Consider the following 23,667-nt stretch of genomic DNA (forward strand, 5'->3'; position numbering starts at 1 on the left):
TGTTGCCACCTCTAAAACGCTCCTCTCACTCTGCAGACAACTAGATCCTGAAGTAGGTGCCAGGCAACTGGCTAAGCAAAGTGGTCACCCATACAATGCTGCTACACTGTTTCTTAAAATTAATTAATGTCAAACTATACTGATAGTGTCCCCAATTATTACACTGGAGCATGATTACCGCATGGTAAGATTACATCACATAGTACCTGAGATTTCAAGATGTCACGTTCACTCTCTATTGCTTCATTGGAAACAAGTTCCCTAGACAAGAACAATGGCTTTGCTGCCACTATATGCATTCCCAGCTGTGAACCAACTTCCTGGAGAGTGTCCAATTGCACATTATCATCCTCCACTTCTAGAGTCAGAATTCCGGCAATACGACCCAAACCTGCATCCAGATCAAACAAGTTTGGCAACCTCTACGAAATAATGGCACTTGGGAAATAATTTATCAGCTTCAGCCTCTCACTCACAATTAGATATGTGACCATTTTATCTCAGAAGGTAAACCCATTCATCTGCCAAAATATGGTAATGCTTCTCAGAAACTGCCTTACCTGGTTGGGGACTGGTATGGAGGTAGGAAGAAACAACACCATGCGCAGATGAGGACAGTTGAAACCCTCTTCTAAGTGTCACATTCTCGCCCATAATTGCGGCCACTTCAGTAATTGCACTTTGCACTGTTGCTACCCCACTTAGTTTTGGATGATCTAAATTTATCTTCAACCACTGCATAAAAGAACAGATGCTGTCAATAGTGTTAGCAAACGAATTATGAGTTATGACTCCAACAGGACCATTTCTCCTTTTCTTTTTCTATTAACTCTTATTGGGCTTTCACTTTCATGGGGATAAGAGATACCAACTAATGACATAATAGACAAAATATTAACATAAAAAGAAGACCTTTCCTATCTAGCTATGCTGACCTGGAGATCAATATCCCTCCTGTGGACCCTCACAAGGTTATCAGTTTGTATGGACTGAGGCCCTAGACAACATATTGAAAGTGGACCACCTTATCAAAAAAAATGTAAATACTGAGGGGAGGGGTGCAACTCAGCCAGCCCATAAGAAGATTGGGCTCATATTTGAACTACACCAGGCCGGGCCCAACTCAATCCAGACCAAGTTTGCACCCGTAGTAAATTCTTGATCAGCTCTTGTGCATGTATAAACAAGATGGAGGATTGGCCTACCACATCAGGCTTCATTGCAAATTTTAGAGAGAGGTCCAATGGCATCTCCTAAAAGATCTACGCTGGAATCTTTATTCTATTTCTGGAGCTATTTCTTGCATAGTATAATGGAACAAATGGAGGGATGGCTTGGCAGGTCTCTGAAGTCTAGAGTTAAGGGGTTCAACTATTGTAGAAGAAGACACCTTTTTGCATTTGTTGGGGTAAATTGAAAGAGAGAAACAACTGACCCTTAATGATAAAGTATAGAGATGTAAAAAAGGTCAATTGCTCCATTTATTGGTCTTCCACTATCAAGCAGAGCAAGGAGATATATCTTCTCCTTTCGGCAGAGTTTTTTGCATCAATGGTATTCTAGGTTGACCCCTTCTGTTTGCAGAGCAATATATTTTTACTTGTAAAAACCAAAAGAACAAGTCTTCTTTGTTCATTTCCACTTTTCTGTGGTGCCCAAAGGTTGTACGATATAACTTATAAGTTATTTCTTTGTATTGCTGAACAGTACTTGGTCTACCTTTTTTTTATACACCCTACCCACAGAAAAGATATCCACAACATCCTGCTTCTTTACCGTCTTCATAAATAAATTTTTTCTTTGCTTGTAATATTATAAGCATGAAATAGGGGTGGGGGAAGAAAAGGAGAAAAGATCAAGCGTAGGGAACCAAAACTGACCAAAGCAGAAGGTATTGGAGTATAAGTGGCATATGATACTATGAACGAGATTGACTGCATTTATCTTGTTTGTATCTGGTATTCTGGTAAGTGGTGATTGATGTAGATCGAAATATGAAAAAAAAATACCAAAAACTATTCATGGTACTGTTTACGTGAGCAGTGTCACAGCCCATATTTGCCTTGTGTGGGGATGCTTTTTAGAAGATCTCGTGGGCCCATCAAGTGGAGAAAGCTTCTATCCTAATGCTACCAAAGTTTAGTTCCTATTTTCATATTTAGAAAGTAGGCTTAAGTTTCTAATTTCAGTTTGTTACCATCTTATTTCAGTTTGTTACTATTTTTATTTTGTTCTTTAAAATAGAAGTTTCTAATTTGATGTATGGCAGCTAGATCTTATAGGAAGTTTCTATTTTATAGGTTTTATGAATTAGTAGTTTCCTTTTATTTAGCTTCTTACTTAGATTAGGATTGGGTTGCTTATTTTATTATAAATACATATAAGTGGCTGAGCAGAAGAGGACAGCGATTGAAGAGAAAAGAGTTATGGTTGAAGCTGTGACGACGCAATGATGGTCTGGTGAGAGACCGTGGGTGAGAGGATGATGGGCTGGTGAGAGCCTGGCTGAGAGAGCTGATCCTATCACCCCTTCTATATCCCTTTATTCTTCTTTTTTTATTCTTTATATTCTCCATTCATATGTAATAGAAATATTCGTATAAAGGGGGGGAGAGAGAGAGAGTTTCAATTATTTAATTTTTGTTGCTTATTGTATTGATCCTGGCTGCAATCGATCTCTCACTGGTTTCTCCCTGGTTTGACGTCGATTTTGCATTAGTTATACACTTACTACTCTCATGCTGTGTTTAGAACGCTAGAAAAGAAAAGAAATGAAAAGAAAACCATATGAATTTGATACAGTTTTTCTTGTCTCTAAGTATTTTCTCTGCATTTGGTTCTCCCCAGACCGGCGAGAAGATTCAGTTCCTAAAATTTGAAATCGCATCGGATTTTGCGCCTCAACAAAAATATCTCACGGTGAAGGCAAGAAAAAATGGGTTTTCACGAGAAAACTCCTGCTGCAAGAGAGAGGCAGGGGCAATAGGCACGCAAATGGCAGAGATCGTGATGGGGTTCAAGGGAGAAAATCACAGCCGGGTTCGCAGGGGGAGAGAGAACTGGAAAGGGAGATGTAAAAAGAGTGGGCCAGGGGAGAGAGAGAAACAGAACCGGGGTGAGAGGGAGAGATGGTGAGGGAGAGAAAGAAAGAGAGAAATGAGTTGCCGGCAGCTGGGAACCCTCCACACCAGTTAGGTGTTTATGGAGAAGGAAGCAAAAGAAATTTCTCTCCGGCCATGAAAATGGGTCTTCTTTATCTCTGTTTTCTTTCTTTGCTACCCACTTAGTAGCAGTCGACAACGATCGTGATTCACCATCACGGATAGATGGTGAAGCAAGCAATGGAAGATTCACAACCTATAATTGCACCTGCAACTACAGCGGCAGAGAGAAGAAAATGACATTACAGAAAAAAGAAAAAAATGTTACGGTACTGTTTAGTGGTAGGATAATTATTGAGAACCGTGCAATTGGAATATTGTCTCTGTCTTTAGGTTACTTTAGGGTTTTGTTATTTTTCCCTCCTTACTATTTTTCCCTTGGGCTGTAATTCTCATTATAAATAAAGTGGACCTCTGCCATTAATGACAAGTCACATCATTGATCATTCTCTCAACTCTGATTCGAAACTTGGTATCAGAGCCCAAAACGCTAGGAAATCCTTTTTGGTTTCGCATTGACCTTCTTCACCATCGCCACCACTCGTCGAGCATGGTAGACGACCACCGTACCATGCAACCTTAATTTCTTTTCCCTTACCTTGTGCCTCCTCACTGCGCCTTTCTACTGCCATTGCTGCTGCCTCTTTAAACACGATCCCAGGTTGTCCCTCTTCTAGTTGCCGCAATCACCGCCTGGCCGCCTTCTTCCACTATCGTAACCTCTCCCCTAGTCGCCCCTCTGCCGCGCACCCTTAGCCACCGTTGTAGCCTCCACCGCGACCCTTAAGTTGCCACACCTCTAATACCAGCCTCTCTAGCCACCGCGACCCGCCAGGTCATCGTGCCTCCTCCGCGGCCTCTCTCACCACTATTGCAACCTCCAGGTCGTCGTGCCTCCCCGCCGGTCTCTCTCCACCGGCGCTGCCTCCGCTGCGACCCTCCAAGTCGTTGTGCCTCCTCTACCAACCTCTCTTTCCAATGCGGCAAAGACCCTCCAGGTCACTACGCCTTTTCCCCCCAGCCCCTCCTACCGCCAGTGGTGCTCCCTCGCCGCAACCCATTTGGTTGACGCGCCTTCTCCTCCGCAGCCGGGGTTGAAACTCCCTTTATTTTGGATATTGCCAAATACTCCTACTAGTTGTTGCCCTTGATCCTTTTCTCTTGGTTATCATGGGCGACAACAATACGAGTACTACCTCTCTTGGTGTACCCTCCTGTGGCACCACTTGGTCGATCGAGTAGAACTGGGAATCACACTCTCCAACCTGGCCCCATCAAACTGAATGATCGGAACTATCTTACCTGGTCCCGAGTTTGCCTTCTCACACTCCGGGGACATAATTACTCTAGCCTCATTAAAGGAGACACTTTCAAGCCAGCCGCTTCTACATGGTTGTCTAATGAGCTGGTTATGTCCTTCCTGCTTAATTTGATGGAGGCCTCTATTAGTCCCAGCTTTGTTTTGTTTAATTCGGCCAAGGAACTATGGGATGCAGTTCGTCAGACCTACTCATAGGCAGGAAACTATGCCCAAATTTATGAGATATGACATTAGGTTTGTAAAACTACTCAAAAGGAGCTCTCGCTCATTGCCTATTACCATGCCTTGAACACTCTCTGGAAGCAATTGGACTTCTACCATCTTGTTCCTATGGTCCACCCTGATGACGCTAGCACCTTCCAGAAGGAAAGAGAAATAGAACATGTGTGTGATTTCTTGACTGGCCTGATCCCGAGAATGACCAAGTTAGGGTGCAGATATTGGGGTGTGATAAATTCCCTACACTTCTTCAGGCATATAATTTGGTACAGTCTAAAGAACATCGACGGACTATTATGATGCCTCTTATTGTCCCTGTTCGATCTGTCTTGCTCACCACTCCCCTCTGTTGGGTACATCACCTCCTGCAGATCTCTCCAAGGCTTCTATTCCTACACAAGAACCTATGAGGTGTGGTTATTGTGGTCGCCTAGTCACACACAAGAAACTTGTTGGAAGCTCCATGGGTACCCTAAGGGTGGCCGCAACTCTAAACAGGCCAAAGCTCGTTCCCAGGCTCACCTCTGAAGCATCCGGCACTGCGCCAACCGCTTCTACTATGGCACCTTTCTCTCCGAATCAGATCGCTGCTATCCAAAAATTGGTGACACAATTAACAACTAGTTCTACCTCTTCTCCTGTCTCCAACCTTGCCCAGTCAAGTAATTTTTATGTTTCATCTTCGAGTCCCTCGTGGTTAATCGATTTTGGAGCCACGGACCACATGACTAGTAACTCTGAGGTCTTCTGTACCTACACTCCTTGCTCTGGCAGGGATAAGGTACACGTTGCCGATGGGTCTATGTCCTCCATTTCTAGTAAAGGTTCAGTTTCCTATTCTCCCCATCTCTCTCTTTCTTTTGTGTTACATGTTCCCAAGTTGTGTGCGAATTTATTGTCTATTTACCCCCTAACTACTGAGTTGAATTGTTTTGTTCACTTCTTTTCTACTCATTGTTTGTTTCAGGATCTGGTGACGAGAAAAACAATCAGGTATGGTCGGTTTCGTGATGGTCTCTACCACTTGGAGTCTCCACTAATAGCACCTCTCCCATCCTCTGCTCACACCCTTCGTTCTGATAGTGCATTGACCAAGCTTCACCAATGGCATCGTCGCTTGGGACACCCTAGTTTTCATATTTTACATTCTTTGTTTCCAGATTTAGTTAAAATTAGTTTAGAACAACTTCATTGTGATGTGTGTGAATTTGCTAAACACACTAGAGATTCTTATCTTGTTAGTGATGCTAAAAGTGATGTTCCATTTTCTATCATGCACTCTGATATATGGGGTCCATCTAGGACTGTTGATCGTAATGGTTTTCGTTGGTTTATTACATTTATTAATATTGTACTTGACTCACCTAGGTTTACCTCTTGCACAATAAATCTGATGCTTTTTCATGCTTCCAGTCATTCTATGCCATGTTTCATACAATGCAACCACTCGGGTTCTTAGGAGTTATAATGGTACTGAATATCTTGATAGTTCCTTTCAACAGTCTCTCCTTTCCCATGGAATTCTTTCCCAAACTTCATGTGTTCGGACCCCAGAACAGAATGGCATCCTTGAAAGAAAAAATCGTCACCTTCTGGGTGTGACCCATGCCTTAATGTTCACTACTAGTGTCCCTAAAACATATTGCGGTGATGCTGTTCTTACTACTGCATACCTCATTAATAGGGTTCCCTCTAGTGTCCTTAATTTTAAGACACCCATTTCTTTCCTATCGGATACCACAATTGCATCTTCTCTTCCTCCCAAAATATTTGGGTGTGTTTGTTTCGCCCATGATTGTTCTCTCTTGGTCAAAATTGGATCCTTGTGCTATTCAGTGCATTTTTCTAGGTTATTCGGCCAATCAGAAGGGTTACAAATGCTATCATCCCCATTCTCGCAGTCTTTATGTCACCCTAGATGTCACTTTTCATGAGTAAGAACTATATTTCACGACACCTCTTCAGGAGGAGAGTCTTGAGGAAGAAGAGCTGTTGTTACCCACTCTAGTAGTTGGTAGTCTCTCTATACCTGTTCCTGTTCAGGGGTAGACATCAGTCCCACAACCACCTACTGTTCCAGATTTGATAACTAATACTCGGAACAAATCCATGTGAAAGGATACCATTGACGATTCTCAGCCATTACTCATTGTGGCACCTCCACCAAATCTGCCCTCACCATCAAGTAACATCTCTCCTGTTATTTATTCTGTATTTGTTTGTGCTAATGCTCCCGTTGACCGCCCCATTGCTCTTAGAAAAGGGGGTTCGTTCCATTAATCACTCTGTTTCTTATGAGTCTTTATCATCTCCTATCGGGCTTTTGTTTCCTCTGTCTTATGTGTCAATTCCATAGGATTGGAAGGAAGCCATCAAAGATCCAAAGTGGAAGGCTGCCATGATAGAAGAAATGTAAGCCTTGGATAAAAATGGTACCTGGGAACTTACTCCTCATCCTGCAGGGAAGAAATTAGTGGCTGCAAATGGCTATTCACAGTCAAGCAAAGAGCTGATGGCACTGTTGAGAGATACAAGGCACGTCTAGTTGCAAAAGGTTTCACCCAAATTTATGGGATCGACTACCAAGAAACCTTCGCCCCTGTTGCAAAAATGAACACAGCAAGAGTGTTACTATCTTGTGATGCCAATTTGGGTTGGAATCTCCAACAATTGGATGTCAAGAATGCCTTCCTGAATAGAGATCTTCAAGAAGTTTACATGGATCTACCTCTTGGTTTCTCATTCCCTTTAGCCACTGGTCATGTCTGCAAGTTGAAGAAATCCTTATATGGTCTCAAGCAATCACCCAAGGCCTAGTTTGGTCGATTTTTGAAAGCAATGCAAAATTTTGGATATCGTCAGAGTCAGGCCAATCACACCTTGTTTGTGAAAAGAGATGGAGCCCGGATCACCGCCCTCATTCTATATGTTGATGACAAAGGGATCACTAGGAACAATGATGATGAAATCTCCGATTTAAAGTCATTACTTGCAGGGGAATTTGAAACCAAGGATTTGGGTTGTCATTGGTACTTTCTTGGAATTGAAGTGGCAAGGTCAGATAAGGGCATTTTCATCTCCCAACGGAAGTATGTCTTAGACCTTTTCCAAGACACCGGCATGTTAGGGTGTAAGCTTGCAAACTCCCCTATTGAGGTAAATCATCAGTTGTACAGTGGTACGGGTGACCCTGTTGATAGAAAACAGTACCAAAGACTTGTTGGCTAGTTGATCTACTTGTCCCATACTAGACCTGATATTGCTTATGTCATGGGCATTGTCAATCATTTCCTTCATGATCCCAGGACATCTCACCTTCAAGAAGTCAATCGTATATTGTGATATTTAAAGTCTTCCCCTGGGAAGGGAATCCTCTTCTCCAATAATGAGAACCTTCGACTGGGAATATTTACTGATGACGATTGGGTAGGATCCATTGATGACAAGTGATCTACCTCTAGTTATTGCTCCTTCCATGGTAGAAATCTTGTCACATGGCGTAGCAAGAAATAGTCAGTCGTCTCTCACTCTAGTGCCAAAGCCAAATTTCGTGCTATGGCACAGGGAATTTGTTAACTTATGTGGCTTAAGGGAATTTTGAGTGATTTGGGAATTCATTGTTGAAGATCCTATGCGCCTTTAATGTGACAACAAGGCTACTATCAGTATCACTTATAATCCTGTTCAACACGACCGCACCAAACATGTGGAGATCGATAGACACTCCATCAAAGAAAAGCTTGAGGAAGGAGTGATCTGCATTCCTTTAGTTAGTTCTGATAATCAGTTAGCCAATGTATTCACCAAGGGCCTGAATTGTAAGATGTTCCATCCATTAGTCTCCAAGTTGGGCATGTTTGATATATTTGTACTAACTTGAGGGGGAGTATTGAGAACCGGGGATTGGAATATTGCCTCTTTGTCTTTAGGCTATTTTAGGGTTTTATTATTTTTTCCTCTTTACTATTTTGCCCTTGGGTTGTAATTCTCATTATAAATAAAGTAGACTTCTGTCATTAATGACAAGTCACATCATTCTCTCAACTTTAATTCTAAACTATAACCATGAGCCAATCTAAGTTTGGGGTGGCTCTATGACGTATCGGGTTTTATCTGGCTACAAGGAAAACATTGAGCTGCTTCCAGATTTCCAATTGTCCCAATGGGGTCAGGAGTCCCCAATAGACATGATGCAGGTCCACTGCCATTGACCGACCCAAACCGATTTGGGTACTCCATGTGAAGATGAACCAGGTCCAATTGGGTTTCAGTAGGGTATTTAATTTATTTATTTATTAGGGTTTTTATTAGTTGGGATTTTATCTTGTAATCTTTTATTTTAAATAGACTAAGTGGTAGAATCCTTTCCATACTTTAGTAGTTTTAATAGGCTAATTAATAGTAGAGTTGATTTAGGAATTTAATTTTCAGTTTTAGTAAACAACTACGAGTTTATTAGGAAAGACTCTAGGCCCAAATGAGATTACAATAGAAGTGTGGAAAACCATAGGAAGCTGTGGGGTTTTTCAGTTAACCAAGCTGTTTAACAGGATTATGCACAAAAGGAAGATGCCGGATGAATGGAGAAGCAGCATTGCAGTCCAATCAACAAAAAAAAAGGTAATATCCAAAGCTGCAATAACTATAGAAGCATAAAGCTAATAAGTCACACTATGAAACTTTGAAAGAAGGTTATTGTAGCCCATTTGAGAAGAGAGACTATATCTCGGTGAACCAATTTGGCTTTATGCCAGGTAGATCCACGACAGAAGCTATCTACTTATTGAGGAGGCTCATGGAAAGATATAGAGATAGCAAGAAGGATCTCCATATGGTTTTTATTGACCTAGAAAAAGCCTATGACTGAGTGCCTTAATCCGACATGTTCTAGTAAAGAATGGGGGGTGTTGAGTAATTATGTCGATGTAATTAGAGATATGTATGAGGGTGTGGTGACGAGTGTGAGCTCTGTGGGAGGTCAGGACAAGGAATCTGCAATCACGATTGGGCTACATCAGGGTTCTGCATTAAGCCCTTACCTCTTTGCGCTTATCATGGACGACCTAACCAAGAGCATTCAAGGAGAGGTCTCGTTGTGTATGCTATTCGCCATTGATATCGTTTTGGTGGATGAGACAAAAGCAGGAATTAACGCTAAGTTAGAGCTATGGAGATCAAGCTTGAAAGAAAAGGATTTAAGATTAGTAGAACAAAGACGAACTCTATGATGTGTAATTTCAGCCATGCTATGATGGATACTGACATGGTGCGTATTAGGGAAAGGAAGATACTGACTATTTTAGATATTTGGGGTCAATTACAAATAAGGAAGGTGACATAGAGGATGATGTCTTACAAAGAATTAAAGTAAACTTAAAGGAAAGTTCTATAGGACTGTTGTACAATCGGCTATGATGTATGGGGCAGAATGTTGGGCAGTTAAGAAATGTCATATTCAGAAGTTGTGTAGCAGAGATGAAGATGTTAAGATGGTTGTGCGGAAAAACTAGGAAGGATAAAATAAGGAATGAACGTATTAGATCTGACTTGGGAGTTGCCCCAATCGATGATAAGCTTCGAGAAAGTCGTTTGAGGTGGTATGGTCATGTTCTATGGAGGCCAAGGGACGCCCTAATAAGGAGGAGTGATATGATCATAATCGAAGGAGCTAAAAGAAGCAGCGGTAGGCCTAAAATGACCATAGGAGAAGTTGTGAGGAAGGACATGTATAGTCTAGGTCTTGTGCCAAGTATGACTTCGGATAGAGACTATTGGAGGGGAAAAAATCCATGTAGCAGACCCCATTTAGCTAAGATTCTCCTGACTTGTTGGGCCATGTATAGTTCCTCTTACTTCTATCTTTCTTCTTCTTTGCATTTGCCACCTTTCATTTGTTGGGGTTTTTTTTGCATCCATGTAGCCAACCCCATTAAGTTGGGAACTAGTTATCAAGGCGGGAAGGCGACCATGGCGTTTTAGAGGGTCAAAATTCAAGGCGACACCGCCATGGCGTCCATGGCAACCAAGGAGCCTGGATGCCATGGCGACGCCTTGATAACTATGGTTGGGATAAGGCTGAGTTTGTCGTTGTTGTATAAATAGAGATGTAACCCAACGATGGAAGCAGATTTGAATGAATGAAAGTTTTTTTCGTTTTGTTACCAGATTGGTACGAACAAGGTTGTATGACCATATCTCCCTCTCTCTCATATCTTCTCTCTCCCCTCCTCTGAAATCTCTTCTCTCTTTCTTGCCATTCTCTCTTATTATCTTCTTCTTCTTCCCTTTTGTTTCCTATTACTTACCTTCATTACAGATACCCTATTCTGCCGAACGTGATTTGTAACCCAGGTGTTGGCATCGATCTCTACTGCTTCTCTTCAGAACGGTTTGAGGTTGTAAAGAAACATCCCTGTGATAGAAACGATTCACCCTTCACAGCCTCGAGTCGATTTTTGCTATATGTTGGAAGTTCTAACCAGAAAATCAAATCTAGTTCGTAGATTTCTGCCCAACTTGTTTCAGCCAAACTATATCAGCATATTGCCTGAAATCTGCATCTGCTCTTGGATGATCTTGAAAGGCCAGTGTGTTACAAAGCTTTGCCTGAAATTTCAGATTGATTGAGCCTCTAACAAAGGAGTTCTATCCTTGAAAAGACCTGCTGGTTTTCTGCCATGGTTCAGAGTCGGGAGGTAGGAGACGACCTCTCCAACTCCCCTTCTTTCTCGTGTCTTTCTTTAAACAAATTTTCTCTTCAGTTTCCAATTATACCCCTAGATTTTAGGTTAATTCATCCTCTACCCATAGTTTACCTTTGATTCCCAGATTACCCTTCTAATTACAAATCCACTCACCCACGTTTGGTTCCCTTTCTATTGTTAGTTGAGTTTCATTAAATTACAATACTGCCATCTTAGTATAAACTCCTGTTTATTTACAATTCTGCCATCCCTTTTATGACCTTCAACTTATTTACAAAATTGCCATCCTCCTTTAGACGTTACCACTAGAACTTGGATTTGAGTGTTTCCTTGCTTGGGTGGGCCCGTAAGCCACCCAATAAGGGTTAATCCAACCCGGGTTTGCATTAAGACATTATGGTGGCAGCGTTTTTACAACCTGTTTTCAGCAAAGAAACACCAACAGGATGTGATTGTTAAGTCACCATAGTGGTTTCAATTCAAGCCGCTCATCATCTGATTGTGGACACCAGGTGCTGATTTTACTCATAAACACTACAAATCGACTGATCTATATGGGTCTAGTTTAGTAACATTCCAAAAGGGTTGGAGCAACAGGAGTACACGCTGCTGTGCCTGCAGTTGAATGTGCTGGAAAAGGTGTCGTCGTGTCGAGTTTCACACTGGTGGAGTCTCGAAACATCGCCAGAGAGATGCGAGACATCTCTCTCGCCCTTCCCCATTTCTGATTCCAGCTCATCATCTCCATCTTTACAATTGACCCCAACAACACCTAAGTTTTTTTCTTTTCTTTTCTTTTCTTTTCTGTCCAAATAATATTTTCATTTCTTCTCTTTTCTTTTCTTTTCTTTCCTTTTCTTTTCTATCCAACCAAACACAGCCTTAGTGATTCTTGATGAGTTGATGTAGCTTAATGTTGATATTTTATTTATGATATAAGTGTACTTATATAAGTTATACGTTATAGCCTACTATTTGATGGGATCATCTAATAGAAAAGAGGGGGAGGGAATGGCGGATAACACTTAGGCACCTAGGGCCTCTTGTTGCCTAAGTGCCTAGGCACCCTCCACTGCCTAGACAACTATGATATGTAGGCTCGATATAGGCAGTATCTTTCTATTGCAGCATCATTTGGTCCAAAAGTGTCAAGCAGTTGAAAAGTTGAAGTACTTTTCATTTTGCTCAAGAGATAGAGAGAACCAAAGTAATGCAAAACTAACCTCGAAGCGATGTATGCCAGCGGGAGATCAGCTTACGACAGGATCGCAGGTTTAGGGATAGAACCAGATAACTTGATGAACTGAAGCTGATATACAACCGTGGTAAAGAAAAGATAGAAAGAAGGATATGATAAGGAGTCACCACTTGATCTGTAGGGCTGGAATCACCACCAGTACCCCAACCTTAGAATCACTACCAAGGGTTTCCTAAAATAACCATCAGGAACCTACTGAGTCACCACAGCAGGGACCTTCTGAATCACCACAGAACCAAAGGCTGTAGTCAAAATTTCATTAATCAAATGAATTGCATTAAATAGCACAGCAGGCCACTAATTTATAGTCTAACTAATCCCTCAACTTTCTATTCTTAAAACAGCTAACAAATTAAAAACTTTCATGAATTCCTAAACTTGAGAACCAAAGGAATCTGAAAATAGAAACTCTCTAGAACTTCTAGAATTTCTAAAACCATATTCAACAGTTCTTTAACAAAACAAAAACAATCCAAATTAGTAACTCAATATAGACCCCATCTAACCTAAATCTTTTAGAAAACTGAAAATAGAAGAAATTAACACCCAATCTCGTATAGGACACAAATCCTTCATATTTGGGCTTATAGAATTGACCATTTATAAAAACCCAAAAGTGGTCAACCCATGATATAACCCATTGGGCAGGCACTCAAAATCCTTCATATGTGATTTCTGTAGGAGTATTTTGTACCTTTTTTGTTAAGTAGGAGAATTTTTGTAATTTCCATTAAGGTAATTTGAAAAGTTGTTGGTGAAATTCTGAAAGTCCCTGTTTATGGTTCAAAATGTTTATCTACTCTGTACCAAACCTAATGTTAGAAAGAGTAAGAACTAGAAAATACAACAATTTGCAAGTGTTGTTCATAAGAATACAGGTATTACAAGATCTACATAAGGAAATTCCTTAGTTTTTTCGACAGTAGTGGAAAATCAGTAATTTTTCAATCAATTATTTTCACTACAACATGGACTCACTGTGTTAAATTCCCTTTACAATTCTTGGTGCACTTCCTTTTTACAACTTTTAACTTTATCTACCCACAACCTGCACTTCTTTACGATTTTCCAAACATCAAGACTTCACCCATCACCACAAACACCCCATTCCATCAACATTTCACTATTCCATCTAGCCAATTGAAACCCAACTATTTGGACCCTTTTTTTTTTTTTTTTTTTTTGGGGGGGGGAAGGGAAGAAACCCAACTACAAACTCTAGATGATTACCCCCAATCTTCATTTCTCCACTGTGTTCAGTTTTTTTCTCATAACCATACCTGCCACACCTGCATAAGAGCTTGAAAGTTTCAACTCTAGCCTAGGTGCACCACTTTCCTCAACCCAATATTACCTACTTTTGAATTCCACATTGATCTGAAACCCATTTTTCTATTCTACATTTATCTTTTCCAGATTGATTTTCTTGGGTGTTGAGAGATCCCACAATCTTGTGACTGTATCTGATTTGTGGGCAGAATTTCTAGATCAAATTGTTACCAAATCTGGGCTCTATCCATATGGTTCTCCTCTCACTTCTGTAAATAAAGATACATTTTAGAAATAGAGATAACTCGCTAAGTTTAATTTCCTGCTGAAAGTACACAAAAGTCAGGCCCTTGATATACAATGGGCTTGAGCAAACAAAAAAAAAAAGGAGAAGAAGAAACATGATGGGCATGCAAAAAAGGGTGTACCCAGTGCACGAGGCTCCTGCCACTGCAGGGCCTAGGGAGAGCCATAATGTATGCAGCCTTACCCGCGCTTTGGGAAGAGGCTGTTTCTGACTCAAACCCGTGACCACTAGGTCGCAATTTGCACCGAGTTCCACCCTCAAGGCAAATACAAAAAACAATACTTTATATCCGGTAGAGAAGCTCCCCTGATGCAGCACCAAGTAGGAAGAAGAAGAAGAAGTCCTGACATTAGGGCTTAGTTACGGAGCCATAGCTTAGAAACATTCTAGTATTTCCATTCCATACTTAGTTTATTTTCTGTTAGTTAAATTGAACCGGTTTAAATTGGTTGCATCCAATTGGTTCAATTTGGTCAATTTAAGTTATTTAGCCAAGTGTTTTTTTAACTTAAGTTAGTAGGGGTAGTTAGGACATTTTACAGTTTTAATGACTAGCTTTTGAATTATACTCCTTCCCTTCCACGATTTATCAAGGGAGAGGTTAGATTGTACTAGGATTTAGCATTAGCCTTTAATTATAAAAGTCCAAATCATGGGAGGCTCCCCAACAAGTTTTAAAGTTTGAAAAAGAATTCGTTGGCTGCCATTGCTGCTGCTCCTTGCTCCCTTGTGAGTGTGTGCATCTTTGTGGACATCAAGGTGGAAAGGGATTGGTGGAATCCAATTGACTCCTTACGCCGTGACAGCTCGGAGGATTTTCTTCAGCTGGAAGGTGGGTTTATCCTTCTACCACATAGCTGCTGCCTCCATTGAAGACCTGCTGTAACTGCAAGTAAGTTTGAAGCCCTATCCCCATTCATCTTCTCCTAACCCTCTATAGCCTTCCCCCCAACCGATCCCCTTTCATTTCTATTTGAATTCCATAAACCCTAGCTAATCTTAATTCTGTCCAGACCTGTTCCCTCATTAGATTACCATCAAAATCGAATTACAGCCCCCTTGTTACATCCCCTCCACTCGATCCAACTTTGAGTCCCATCCTTCAATCACAACCCTAAGTTCTGCCACCCACAAAATCCCAAAACCCTAATTTCTGTAAAACCCAATTCAGCCATCAGAAAACCTTCAAATTACAGTCGAACATCCTCCTCCCTATCCCTAACATTCAACCAAAAGCCCTACTCCAATCTCCAACTACAAACCCTGAATTCAAGTGTTTTCCTAATCAAGGATTTAAGTATCGGTATCGGGTATCGTATCGGTCAGGCGATTTTAAGAGACGTATCGTATCGTATCGTATCGTATCGTATAGGAGATACGTATCGATCGGTGCAGAAACGCATGAAAATGATCAAAATACACATGAAAATACACTTTTGGACACAAAAAACAATATAAACAAGCAATTTGTGTCATATATCATGCATATATACTAAAAATTGTGAATAATCAATAACCAGACAAGTGCGGCACTTTGAAATTGTTATAAAAGATTAAAAGATGAAATTCCTTACATGTAGAGTCACTCTATTGCCATGAAGAATGTCGGGGTGGATCAAAGTCATGTCTGTAAGGGTCTTTAACAATAGGAGCGACTAGGATGATGTTGTGTCTTGTCCGAACATAAGCACAATATCGAGCCCGGTCAAAATCGATGGTAGTGACTCTCCCGCTCGGTAGAATCGTGTGTACTTGCTCTGGAGTGGCTAATGTCACGACAAGCACTAGGTTGTGCTTGTGCTTGATTCTCTCCGTATCCATAACTTCCATACCCTACAGAAGCCCCATGTCCATAGCCTGAAGAAGAACCTGATGCATAATGCCCATGGCCTGATGAAGCACCAGCATAATCAGAACTAATGCTAAGTGACTCCATGCCACTCATAAGCACATCACTATCATATGGATTGTGGGAGCGCTTGGCAGACTTGCCCTTATGCGGCTTCCGCGAGTAAGTCTTATGGCCAGCAGGCTCAGGACCATGATCCATATCTTGGGTAGTATGTGTGTATCCTGCCTCACATGTGAACTGAACCCCACCACGATGTTGTGAAGCCTCATGGCCACCACCACTACCTCCAGCACCATGGCCACCACCACCACCACCACTACCATCATCATCATCGTCATCATCATCATCATCATCAGCAGCAGCAGCAGCAGCAACAGAACCACCACCACCATCACCATCACCATCACCATCATCATCACCATCGTCGTCTTCATCCTCATCATCAACATGTTGTTGAGTTCCTCCATACGGATGACCTGACCTCGTCCTCCTGACTAAACCTTCTTCAGAGCTACTTTCATTTTCTTCAACATTAGGACAAGGATCTTGTGATGGTGGCTGTGTTGCATCCCCATCCATCTGTTGAATGATGCTCTCTATCACTGGATCAGGTTTGGTTGTCTGGTGATCCTCACTTAATTGATCCATCACCAATATCTTATCGGTATCTTCTATCCATGCTCTAACTGAATCTTCATCGTCAAGTAGGTGGTTGATGTCGATTGGGTTGACATCTACATCATCTCCTTCTCTTTCCAGCTCTAAATATTTAAGCTTCAGCTTCATGTTGTAATGGACATACACTAGCTTCTCCAACTTTGAATAACTGAGACGATTCCGGGGTTTGGTGTGTATCAACCCGAATGTACTCCAATTACGTTCGCAGCCACTAGAGGATGCCGTCAGGGATAATACTCGAATTGCAATTCGGGTTAAGTGTGGAGCACTAGTACCCCCATAATTGAGCCACCAATCAACTGCACAATAATAAATGAAATATTAAAAGACAAAACCTTAAAATAAATTTTAAATGATATAATAAATTAGGCAAACCTAACTTACCTGGGCGTCGTGTGCTCCTAGCATGGATAGCCATTCTATCAGCAAAACCACGAGTGGCCTCCCGAAAATACTTAGCCTAGAGAGGTATTAAAAATATATATATATTAGTTCCACTTCCACCAATCACTCTATTCTTGGTTTCAATCATTTATACAACTAATTTAGTTCTAACCTCATCCATGGCAAGTGTGGCCTTCACTACATCTGGCTCCATTCTGTTCACAACATTCCTTAGGGCACGCAATAGATCCGGTCTATACCCTATATCATTGGAGTATTGGATATCCGGATTCAAATAATATGATGCACATGGTTTGTAATGGATGGTTAGAAACCTAGAAATTCTAATAATAAATAAATAAATAGTAATTTACTAACTACTAAGTGTTTAAAATGAAACCAAAGTCATATACTTATAAGATTACCTGCCCAATGAACATCTTGAACCAACATATTTTCCCATTGATCGGATATAATCTTCAAATACTTCTTGTTTGATGTTGGGTTATTCTCATGTATTCTTCTCTTCACACATCCCATGGCCTCTACCATCTTACCCATGGTCTGCTCTTTATCCCCATCAACCTCTCGAAGCAAACAAAAGAGTGGCATCATAACATTATAAAGTCAGCCCATTGCAGTCCAAAACTTTGAGGAGGTGACAAGATCTTGAACAAATCTCCCAATTTCAGACCTTGCATAATTGCTAGTCAACCACTCAGTAGAGGTGAACATCTGTAGTAGCCCATGCTTTCGGGAAATGAGGCTATCAATTGCAATGTAATTTGTTGCAAATCTTGTTGTTGCAGGCCTCACTAAATCCCCTTGTGTATAACTCCTCATCAATGCCAAAACCCAACTATGGTTGTAAATAAAGTTGGTGATTTTCCTTGCATTACCAACCAACTTTTGGACCTTGGGCAATTCTCCTATGTCCTTAAACATCAAATCTATGCAATGAGCTGCACATGGTGTCTAAAATAAATGTTGCCTCTTTAACATAAGCAACTGACCAGCTTTCTTGAAATTTGCTGCATTGTCAGTTACTACTTGGACAACATTTTCTTCTCCTATGTCCTCCACAACTTCATCCATTAACTTGTACAAGTAGTTGGCATCTTTGATTTCACTAGATGCATTGACCGACTTGTGGAAGATCGTCCTTCCATCACAGTAGATAAGAAAATTGATGATGGATAATCTTGTTGGTCCACTCCATCCATCACACATGATGGTCACTCCATATAGTGGCCACTTCTCCTTGAACCTCTCTACATACTCATGCACCTCTTGGACAATATCATCCAAGTAAGGCCCAGCAATCTCATGAGGTGTGGGTGGCTTAACATTTTTCCCACACCGCTGAATCTCCTTTACCATGGCCTTGAAGTGGGGATCTTTGGCCTTATGTGGTGGAATCATAGAACTGTGGAACCATCCGGAGATTGCTCGCCTATCCTTTTACTAAGTGTTTTGGGTTGAAAGCTTTCTTAATCCTCTGTTGGCTAGCATCCCTTGCTCTATAGACATTAGGATCCATGTCTCGATATACGGGCTCTTCTTTCTCTACCCTTACTCTTTGTAAACCGAACATCCCTTTGGTTGCTCTACTAAGGAGCTTACCCTTACTTAGAGATGGACGACAAGAGGAGCCAACACCAATATCTACAAGGCCTGGTGGTCGAGCTGATTGACTTCTAATCAATTGCTCAGCTCTCCATTGTTGCTCTTTTGCTTCATGTCTTGATTGTTTCATCGCCAATGCCAACTCTGGGTCCTCCTCTGCTTCCATATCCGATCCTTCATAATCTTCAAAATCTTCCATCAAATTTTTCACCAATGCATCAACATCGGCATGTGCTTGCTTGGATTTTTTTAGAATCTCTAAGGTGTTTTTGCATTGCCTCGCTTAACTCTACAGGACGTGTACCTTGGAAACATTTCCATATCCTCTGCCATGTGCTCTTTTTGCCGAGTTACCCCACCTCCAAGATGTTGGGTGTCACAGAAGTTGCACTGTGTATGCAATCTATTATTGTTTATTTTGGTACAATAAGACCACCCAATGTCTTGTTGTCGCGGCATCATCCTAAATACCAAACAAAAGTAGATAACTATATAAGATATATATTAAACAATATTCAAATCCACACATCAATAATTTATTATTTATACAAGTATAGACAGACATTATGATGCATGTCATGCATTGCATCATCTTCTTTTATTTACTATCTAGCAAAGTTGCCCTAAACAATATTTAAACATTTTTATATTTTCTACAACTAGTTACACGTTATTTAATTTTTTAAATAATGAAAAAAAATGACATAATGTACTACATAAATGAATCTAAGTCTTTGATTCTATTTCAGCCAATTATACATTTTATCAAACCACAATGAAAGAGTATAGATGGAAAAATCAGATTTTTTTACATTTTTTTAAGTATTTTATAAATTCAGAAAATACCCCCAAAAAAAAAAATACAGATTTTAGGGTAAATGTATAATCTTCTTGGGATGTCATACATCTATACATAATGTACTCCATATCTTATAAACATTACCATTTGTTTTAAAGTTAAGAAGAAAAAAAAAAAATTCATTTTAAAGAAGGAATTTTCGGTTTTGGGTAAAAATGGTTAAAGAAACATGGATTTGAAACCAAATCTTTGTAAATGCATACAAAGAATGCAATTTCTATGTTTGTTTAACATATTCTCTTTGATTCATACCAAAAAACATACCAATAATCAAAGATTAAAGCAAAAGATTCAAGTTTTTTTCAAAAAACTTACCTAACCCTTCAAGAACAGCTTTTGAATTCGAATGTGGGCTGTTAGATCCACCAAATGATGTGATTTCAGCTCCTCTAAGTTCGTTTTTGGCAAAGAATTGAAAGCCCTCAAGAAATCTTACCCAAAAAGCAAGTTTAAATGTGTTTTTGGAAGGGTTTCTCAAAGCTGGGAAGAGCTTTTTTCCGCCAGGACTGCTAGAAATCGAGTTTTAGGTGAAAAGAATGAAATGGCCATGTGTTTTTTAAGTTAACGATACGTATCGAGACGTATCGAGTCGTCTCGATATGTATCGGTATGTATCGGTCGATACATATCGATACATATCGAGACGACTCGATACGTCTCGATACATATCGTTTTTTAAATATAATAAAATAATCTTTTTTAAAAACTCTCGACTGTATCAATACGTATCGATCGTATCGTATCGGTACGTCTCGGTCGATACGTCTCGATACAGTCGAGACATTTGCATTTTTTAAAAAAAAGATACGTCTCGGCCTGTATCGTATCGGCCGAGACGATACGATACGGACCGAGACTTAAATCCTTGTTCCTAATTTCTAAAACCCGAAATCCTAACGCCAATACTGCAGAATTTTCAAACCCATTCAAACCCTGTTGTTTTTACTTGATAATAACCCCCTAGACCTGCCCAACAAAACCATATAAACCTTATTGTCATTACCTCACCCTAACCCTAGTTTTACCCTACATTACCCCTTCCTACTCCAATCGGCCAGCATTGTTAGAGATCCTGATCCACTGGTTTCTAGTGGGATTTATTCCTATCTAGGACTACATTAACTTGGTATCAGAGCCACGGATCAGCATGGTAATCAAGTAGTAAATCCACCAGCAGACCCTATGGCTGCTATGTTGGAGTTGTTCCAGAAATTTACTGCTGATAAAAGCGCTGCAACTGATGCAATCATGACTAGATTACAACACTTGGAAGAACAAAGAGTCCCTCCTGATAGGGACAGCAACTTACCTATAGAGGAAGACAGGTACTAGCTCCATTCAGTGGTGCAGAGACTACCTGACAGAGATGGGGATCACAGAGATCACAGAGATGGATACAGAGTTCACAGAGATGAACCCAGAGGTCATAGAGATGGATATAGAGTTCACAGAGAAGAACCCAGAGATCACAGAGATAGATTTAGAGATGACAGAGATGACGGATACCATTACAGAGATCATCGAGATAGACCCAAAGGAAACCGTGAGCCTCCCGGGAATACAGAGATCGACATAGAGGCTACAAAGACAGAGATAGAGAAGACCGGGACAGAAATAGAGGTAACCAGCCAACTTTTGAGGAGTATATGAGGTCCTACTTCACTGGAGAACAAGTTCATAATCGTCGCCACACTGACAACCAGAAAGTGAAGCTTGAATTGAAAAAGTTCAATGGTGATTCTAACCCTCAGGTATTTTATGATTGGATTGCTGCCCTAGATGATTATTTTGACTGGTATGATCTACCTAAAGAAAGGAAAATGAAGCTAGTCCGTACTAAACTTGTCGGACCAGCATGTGAGTGGTAGAGAATCACTGAAAGAGAGATGGGCTTTGATGGTCCTGCACCCCGCACTTGGGAAGACATGAAATACGACCGAGTAAGAAAAATTTGCCAAGGCACTTCAGGTCTCAGTTACAAGATCAATTCAACTCCCTCTACCAAGGGACCATAACTGTATCTGAGTACATGAGGAAATTTGATGCCCTTTCTTCTCGCACTGGCATTAGGGAAGAGGGCATCCAGATGCTTTCCCGGTTCAGGTTGGGTTTGACAAGTGAGATCAACAGGGCAATTGGGGTGGTTGAAGTTACAGACATTCGAGAATGCTTTGAGAAGGGCTTGAAAGTAGAGGAACTACTAGCTTCAAGCAAACAGCCAGGTTCTACTTCCAAGCCGGCCTACATCAACACTAACACCTCACAACAGGGTCCTTCTATAGGCAGTACCTCTCGCCCTGCTGTTCCCCCACGTGTTGATGACAAGGGCAAAGCTCCTATGGGACGTAATGACCCTTTTAATTGTTAGTATTGTCAAGACAAGGGGCATATTGCTAGGGACGGTCCACACAAGAAGAAGTCCATCAACGTGGCTGAAAAAGAAGGAGCCCACGACGATGATGAAGAAAAGGGTTTCGATACTTATCCTGCTGATAATGATGAAGATGCGGCTGCTTATTTTTAAGACGAAGGTAATGATCCAAGAGGTGTTCATGTGATGCTTCAAGAGACTACTATCCAGCCAGAATTCCAGCCTTCTCCATCCATCAAAGAGCTGCTGTCCACCTACAAGCTTGAGCTATCTGCTGAGGATGATCTTAAGAGACTTGATCCTGATTTGAATGACTATTCTATGATCTCCAACCATTCATCAAAGATGAATCCTTTTAAGTCCGGGAGAGTTGATGCAACACCAAGTAGGAAGAAGAAGAAGAAGTCCTGACATTAGGGCTTAGTTAGGGAGCCATAGCTTAGGTTTACATTCTAGTATTTCCATTCCATACTTGGTTTATTTCTGCTAGTTAAATTGAACCGGTTTAAATTGGTTGCAACCAATTGGTTCAATTGGGTCAATTTAAGTTATTTAGCTAAGTTTTTTTTTTTTAAGTTAAGTTAGTAGGGTTAGTTATGACATTTTACATTTTTAATTACTAGCTTTTGAATTATACTCCTTCCCTTCCACGATTTATCAAGGGAGAGGTTAGATTGTACTAGGATTTGGCATTAGCCTTTAATTATAAAAGTCTAAATCGTGGGAGGTTCCCCAATAAGTTTTAAAGTTTGAAAAAGAATCCATTGGCTGCCATTGCTGCTGCTCCTTGCTCCCTTGTGAGTGTGTGCATCCTTGTGGACATCAAGATGAAAAGGGATTGGTGGAATCCAAGTGACTCCTTACGCCGTAACGGCTGGGAGGATCTTCTTCAGATGGAAGGTGGGTTTATCCTTCTACCACATAGCTGCATCCTCCATTGAAGACCACCTGTAACTGCAAGTAAGTTTGAAGCCCCATCCCCATTCATCTTCTCCTAACCCTCTATAGCCTTCCCCCCTCCCCAACCGATCCCCTTTTATTTCTATTTGAATTCCATAAACCCTAGCTAGTCTTAACTTTGTTCAGACCTGTTCCCTCATTAGATTACCATGAAAATCAAACTACAGCCCCTTGTTACATCCCCTCTACTCGATCCAGCTTTGAGTCCCATCCTTCCATCACAACCCTAAGTTCTTCCATCTCCCACAAAACGCCAAAACCCTAATTTCTGTAAAACCCAATTCATCCATCAGAAAACCTTCAAATTACAATCGAACATCCTCCTCCCTGTTCCTAACATTCAAACAAAAGCCCTACTCCAATCTCCAACTACAAACCCTAAATTCAAGTGTTTTCCTAATTTCTAAAACCCGAAACCCTAACCCTAATTCTGCAGAATTTTCAAACCCATTCAAACCCTGTTGTTTTTACTTGATAATAACCCCCTAGACCTGCCCAACAAAACCATATAAACCTTATTGTCATTACCTCACCCTAACCCTAGTTTTACAATACATTACCCCTTCCTACTCCAATCGGCCAGCATTGTTAGAGATCCTGATCCACTGATTTCTAGTGGGAGTTATTCCATTCCTATCTAGGACTACATTATCCCCCCCCCCCCCCCAAAAAAAGAAAAAAAAAACAGTTAACTAAAC

General features: G+C 40.8%; 1 protein-coding gene across 1 annotated transcript in view; it reads right to left on the reverse strand.

Annotated features, from left to right (window-relative positions):
* Window positions 1–23,667, reverse strand: part of LOC122672703 (elongation factor Ts, mitochondrial) — a 39,539-nt gene that overhangs the window by 14,211 nt on the left and 1,661 nt on the right. Inside the window, exons 4-5 of the mRNA XM_043870173.1 lie at window positions 561–735; window positions 207–391 (exon numbers count right to left, since the gene is read on the reverse strand). Of these exons, the coding sequence (XP_043726108.1) occupies window positions 207–391; window positions 561–735 (360 nt within the window). The remainder of the gene's footprint in view (window positions 1–206; window positions 392–560; window positions 736–23,667) is intronic.

Source organism: Telopea speciosissima, chromosome 8 (genome assembly GCF_018873765.1).
Source record: "Telopea speciosissima isolate NSW1024214 ecotype Mountain lineage chromosome 8, Tspe_v1, whole genome shotgun sequence".
Classification (NCBI taxonomy): Eukaryota; Viridiplantae; Streptophyta; class Magnoliopsida; order Proteales; family Proteaceae; genus Telopea; species Telopea speciosissima.